The sequence below is a fragment of the Microtus ochrogaster genome, chromosome 10 (assembly GCF_000317375.1).
Source record: "Microtus ochrogaster isolate Prairie Vole_2 chromosome 10, MicOch1.0, whole genome shotgun sequence".
In the NCBI taxonomy this organism is placed as follows: domain Eukaryota; kingdom Metazoa; phylum Chordata; class Mammalia; order Rodentia; family Cricetidae; genus Microtus; species Microtus ochrogaster.
The window spans coordinates 26,097,994-26,104,481 of NC_022016.1; the positions used below are offsets into that span (position 1 = coordinate 26,097,994).

Sequence of the window (6,488 nt, forward strand, 5' to 3'; positions counted from 1 at the left end):
GTGTGTGTGTTTGCACGTGTGCACTATGGTATATGTGTGTATATGTGTGTGTGTTTGCACGTGGGCACTATGGTATGTGTGTGTGTGTGTTTGCACGTGTGCACTATGGTATATGTGTGGAGGTTAGAGAACAACTCTGGGTATGTGGGTCTTTCTTTTGACTGTAAGTTCCACAGATCAAGCTCAGATTATCAGGCTTTCCTGGCAGGCCCATTCACATTGATAAAAATACTTAGAATAAACTGGGTCTGTCTGATGTTGCTTTTGGTTCCGATGAGCCTACTTGCAAAAGTAGTTCTCCTTTCCTCTCACTAAGTCCTTAGGACCTCCCTAAGTAGTTTTTCCTGTGCTGGAAACCCTCATTTAAAAACAAAAAAGATCATTTATCAACGTCTATACTGACATTTCTTCTCCAGTTTCCCTACCGTGGCTAGCTGGTATTTCTCTTTTTATGTCTTTGGGACTGGCTTCTATTACTCTGCTGTATTGAGAACAGGAGAGCAGAGGAAGACTGTAAAACAGCTAAGTACCACGATGCAGTGTTACTGCCTAGTTGCAGTCCAGATTTCTCCTGAATGCCAGGGGCAGTGACATCTCTAGCACTGCATCTTACAGTGATGATGGTTACTGCTGATGTGTTTCAGGCGTGTTGAAGAGACTGGAGTGGCTCCTGGAGCTGATGGGTTACATGAGAAACCTTGGGTACCAACCAGCGTCTGACCAGAGTGTGGCTGTCCATGAGGTACATAGAGAAGCAGCGGACTTACCTTAAAATGTAAAATTTATATTTTCTTTCCCAAAAAAGACTCAGTGGCTGTCTTCACTGCTATAACAAATACATGAGGTCATCAGCTCACAAAGTGAAAACATTCATTTGGTTCACACTTCGGGGTTCTCGCACAGGATCCACAGATCCTATAGCTTTGAACCTGTGAAGTGACACATGGAAGGAGAGTATTGCTGACCCAGATCTCACACCCGTAATTCTTTCAGGTAACCCCCCCCCACACACACACACACAAAGATCTCCCACTAGTTACCACCTCCACAGAGTCTCCTGCTCAATCTGGAAGCCAGGGCCTCTGGGGTCACCCAAGACTCAATATAGAACACACTCTCCACAGGGTCTCCTACCTTCCAATAGCACCACCCTGGGGACTCAGGCTGGAAGTCTTTGGGGTCACCCAAGACCCAATATCAAGCACATTCTCACAGCTTTTTCTCTGTTTGTTAGGAGGAACACTGGAAATGTCACAAGGCAATGACTCTTGCCGTGTTTCTGGAGATTCTCAGGACTGTCTTTGGAGATTTTTTTTGGCCGTTCCAGAACTCACTCTGTAGACCAGGCTGGCCTCAAACTTAGGGATCTGTCTGCCTCTGTGTCCTGAGTGCTGGGATTAAAGGGGTGCCCCCTCCACCACACTCTGGCAAGAAATACTTTTAACAAAACATGTTCTTTGATTCAGAAGACCTCTGGTTAGAAAGAGGGTTCTCATACAGTTTGTGGGGGAATGCCAGGCTCAGACCTCTTCTCTGCACACATGTGACTGAAAATACCTAGGATGAAGAGATTCCTGAAGTGTGTGCCAACACCTGCATGTAGCATGTGGAGTAGGATTTCATCACATCTTCAACATGACCTATGATACCCCCAAAAGAAAAGGCCTCTTGTAATGGGTAGTTGTAAAAACACCCAATAAGACAAACATACCTCTTTCGCTACTTTTTCTTCTTAATTTTCCTTGGAGGCATTCTTCTTGGTTGAGAATAATTTAAATAGCCTGATATGTTCTTTGAAATCCTGTACCATTTGTCTAAAGAGTTGTGTGTCTTTTTGAAGTTATTAATTTTTTGCTTGTTTTTTGAGACACGGTTTCTCTGTGTAGCCCTGGCTGTCCTGGAATTCACTATTTAGACCAGGCTGGCCTCAAAATTCACAAAAATCCATCTGCCTCTCCCTCTTGAGTGCTGGGATTAGAGGCATGTGCCACCTGAATTTATTAAAATTTTAAGTCATCAGTTTGGATCTTGAGAGACTGAAAAATACTTTTAAAAAAACTTTTTCAGCTAATGCAGTCTCTTTCTTACTTCCTGAGCTTTTATTAACTTTCTGTTATCTTACAAAAATCTCAAAATACTTAGCATGCAAATTAGCTGGTTAAAGTATAATTGAAATCACAGTAATTCAGCATCTTGGAAGTGTCCCCATTACCACGTCTAAGTTTTTTACAAGTATCTAATGTAGTCTGAAGGCGGATAGATTCCAGACAGATTTTTTTAAATGCCTAAAGATAAACTTTTTATTGTTTAAAAATAACATCGAATGTTTCATATTCTTAAAAATCAGTTTTGTCCATATAATAAATATCTTTCTTAAGTTTATTTAGCTCTATAAAACACCAGAAATGGTATTTAGATCTTGATATGATTAAGAATAAATTATATTTCTCCTGAAGTGCTGGAGGAATGATCCACCTTGCAGATGGGAAAGTCAAGGAACCTTCCGAAGCACAGTGAGGCTCTGCAGTCAGCATGGAGCTGAGTTTGCTGTTGAGGGTAGTTCCTCTTCTGGGGCAGTGGTGAGAGAAGGGGAAGACGGCCTTGCATCACGGTGGATGCTGTGTTCGTGAACCTGTATCACTCCGAATAGAGCATGAGCTCACGTTACTTCTATTTCCTTAACAGGCTTTGGACTTCTTGCTGCTGATATTTGCAGCTGCGGTGATGGCGTGGGCAGACCATGAGGCCCCACTTCTCCTTGGCCTCAGTGCCAGTTGGTTGCCATGGCATCGGGAGAATGGTGCTAGTGGGCCAGCAACAGCCTTGCTTGGCAGGAGTCCGATGCATAGAGTGACCATGCAGGAGGTTCTCACTTCCCTTCCCAGTAGCATGCTACTGCTGCTACAGAAAGAGCCGTGGAAGGAACAGACCCAGAAGGTGAGGGGTGGCAGCTGTCTGCTTAGCAAGGCAGGCAGGCTTTTGTCTCCAGCTCTCACTGCTGTAGGATGGAAGTGGGAATTAAATAAAGCTTGGATCGCACCAAAGGCTTTCATACATAGCCCCAAGTATCACTTTATGCCATGTCCTGCAGACCAAGGCCAGCACAGGCTCATGGTATCTGTTGTCTAGAGACAACAGCAACAGCAGCAGCAACTCCTTTATGGTGAGGGGCAGCTAGAGATAAAGCCTGTGTCTCCATTCATTATTGAGGGCACACGCACTCTTGATCCTAGGTGGAAAGGATGCTTTTACCTCCAGTCCTTGAAGTCAGGCAGACAAAATCAAGATTTGAGATGGTTTGCTGTGTGGAAAAGAGACAGACGCATGTCCAGGGGAAGCTCAGAACATTCTAGAGGAAGTGTAGGTCTAGAGTGAGTAGCTCTCTTACTGTAACACAGCAAAGGGCCCATTTGGCTTATTTCTTTTTTTTTTTTTTTTTTTTTTTGAGACAGGGTTTCTCTGTAGCTTTGGAGCCTGTCCTGGAACTAACTCTTGTAGACCAGACTGGCTTTGAACTCCCAGAGATCTGCCTGCCTCTGCCTCCCAAGTGCTGGGATTAAAGGTGTGTGCCACCACCACCTGGCTTTATTCTTTTTTTCTTTTCCTTCTTTTTGTTTTTTTTTTGAAGCAGGCTCGTAAAGCTTTGGAGCCTGTCCTGGCACTTGCTCTGTAGACCAGGCTGGCCGCGAACTCACAGAGATCCGCCTGCCTGTGCCTTGCAGGTGCTTTGATTAAAGGTGTGCACCACTGCCAGCTTCCATTTGGCTTATTTTATCTCACAGAGCCACTATGTGTACCTGCCATAGCTGGCCTGTTCTAGAGCCTGATCAGGGTTTTATTACAGCCCTATCCCATCACCTCTGACCTCAGGAAAGCCTGTGTCATAGGAAGCACTTTGGGATTTAGTCCTCCAGTGTGCAAACTCAGCAGAACACATAGGAACATTGTCTCCTTTGCTTGGCTTTATCTGGCTCCATCCTGTCTTTAATACAACTAATTGGAAGATCCTTTTTTGAATCCCATTTGATCAAAACTCGATTTTTATGATGTTGAAAGCTTTAAGCTAATGATTTGCTGCTTATTTTAAAGATATGAACATTAATCCTTAAAAGCATTCTGAACCATGAACCCGGCCTTAGCTACGCCTAACCTGCACTGAGCATCTCAGCTGAAAGGCCTTTCATAGTTAAGTCAGATAAGATTAGGAGGCTGCCCCAAGCTTTGCAGTTTTTGTTCTACCAAACAAGTGCTCACTGTATTTGGTACACCAAAATAAGTGTAGTCTCTTCTGTTATTTCCAGACTGGGACACTGTTCGCTTTAGATAAAGGATAGATATCTTAAGTTTATTATATATTTGTAGTGATTATTTGTCTGCTAGTAAGTTATTAGACAAGCTGAGGAAGGAAATTTTATGAGCCTATTATCCATAGCCAAAATCCATATGGAACCAATGAGAGGTAGCATGATGGACAAAAAAAATAGCTTTGCAGCCAGGTGTAGCTAGGCTCAAATCTTGACTCTGCTGTTCAGAGGGAGGTGGCTTGGGCAAGGTCACTAACCTGGCAACCTCTCAGGGTGACTAGAGATAATGTTAATGATAAACAGAGTCCTCTGAGCCCACGCCTAGCTCACTTATATCTGTAGGGGAAATGGGTTAGACTTGGTGAGGCCTTTTGGTCTGGGAGCTGTGTCTTTGGCCCTGTCTCACCTCTGTGCCCCTCCACCCTTCAGTGTTGGTCTTACTTCCCGTCTCATTTCTTCTACTCCAGCCTCAGCAGGAACTGCTGGAAGACGGTTGCCCTTCTTCTCATGTCTGCAGACCACTGATCTCATGCTGATGGTGGGACGTACGTCACTAACAATGTTCTTTTTCACCCTAGTTCATTGACTGGCTGTTTAGCATCATGGAAATCCCTAACGCAGCCTTTGCAGCAAAGTCTAAGGATCTTTTGAAAGGTATTAATTACTTCATGCTTTATGCCCAACATGGGGTAAACCACCCATTGCTGACTGTGATGTGGAAGAGCATAGTTGGACACATGGTTTCAAAAAAAATGTCCTTAATGTGACCTTGCAAGTCAGAAAAATGGGTTAAAAAGGAGGATTAGTGCCTTTAAACTTAACTTTTAGATAAGTGTACCAGGTATTTTATTACAATAGTAAAACAGTTAAAATTTATAAAATTCAAGAAAGTAAAAATACAGAGAGCAGAAATTCAGACAGAGTTTTGGAGACAGCTTTGATGCCTTCCTAGGACTCAGCATTTTTGTGATCTGAAACAGCTGAGAAAGTGCAGTAGACAGTTCTGGTTTCACCTTTCGTGGTTTAGCATTATTTTTAAATTCTAAAATGAATTCTTACACTGGCTTCTAGTAATAGTCGGTGCTGCTTAGGGAACTAGGCATCCAGGGTTTCCCTGTTTTATACTTCTGCATGGACTGTCACACTATGACTGTAGGAAACCCCAAGTGTAGAAGATCTTTTTGAAAGTTTTATAGAGCCCTAAACTCAGACACTGGGTATGATTTGGCCATCAGTCTCCTGCTCTGAGATAGCTTGAACTTGTCACCTATGTCCTGGGTTCTGGACATAGCCAGTGGCTGCTGCATTGTCATAAGACATAGATTGAGAAGTGCTGTTCCATTGGCCTACCCTGTGGTGATTATCTAGCTTGGAACATACTCATATTTTACTTTAAGGAAGGTATAATAATATTACTACTAAACAACCAAGAATTATGGGTGAACGGGAAGCATGCAGATGGGGGTCAGTGCCTACTGTGATTCTCATACAGCACAGGGCTTCATTGCAAGTCAGGGCTGTGATGAAGATATTTCACTTTATCCATTCCTAGGGAGCTGGCAATAAGAGTCCCTCTGTCTGTGTGCTGCAGGGAGTCTGGGCTGGTGATTGATTCAAACATATGCTGCATTTACAAAGCTAACAACTGATATCAATAAAGACAACATCACTTGGCTTAAGGAATCACACTTTTACTAGATCACAAAGTCATTGGCTTACTGGATTGACCTGGGTGCCCTACATTCCTTGGCATTCTCTCATTTTACATAATATCTGAATATATTAATATGCTAGAATAAGACAAGAAATATGTACTAATTACTAAAAGATAAAATTCTGAATTTCTCTACTTTAAATTGCTTCTTGGGTCCCTTAACACAGTAGGAAATACATACCTTACAGACATATGTCCACGTAAAATTTAGTGTGGTATACTTGCTTCATTGAGCACATGAACTCAGCCTTATTATAGGCGTGGAGGGTTTTTTTTAAGCATTTAATGGAGATAATTGTGTTCATGTATAAAAAAACACAAATTTAAAGTAAATTGTTACAAAGGGAACATACTCATGTAAATAGTAATGCATTAAGAAAAATAATATCACTAGCATGCCAAAAATCTATAGTTTTGCAGACTTTCCTATTTACTGATTATAGGCTAACTTTCAAAAAAGGAAAAAAAAA

At 42.4% G+C, this 6,488-nt stretch overlaps 1 protein-coding gene across 3 annotated transcripts in view; it reads left to right on the top strand.

Moving 5' to 3' along the window:
- The window catches only part of Focad (focadhesin), a 290,677-nt gene that overhangs the window by 283,415 nt on the left and 774 nt on the right, over nucleotides 1-6,488 (top strand). For all 3 annotated transcript variants that reach the window (XM_005352710.3, XM_026781891.1, XM_026781889.1), the window contains exons 41-43: nucleotides 645-742; nucleotides 2,686-2,937; nucleotides 4,883-4,958. In XM_005352710.3, coding sequence (XP_005352767.1) covers nucleotides 645-742; nucleotides 2,686-2,937; nucleotides 4,883-4,958 — 426 coding nt within the window. The remainder of the gene's footprint in view (nucleotides 1-644; nucleotides 743-2,685; nucleotides 2,938-4,882; nucleotides 4,959-6,488) is intronic.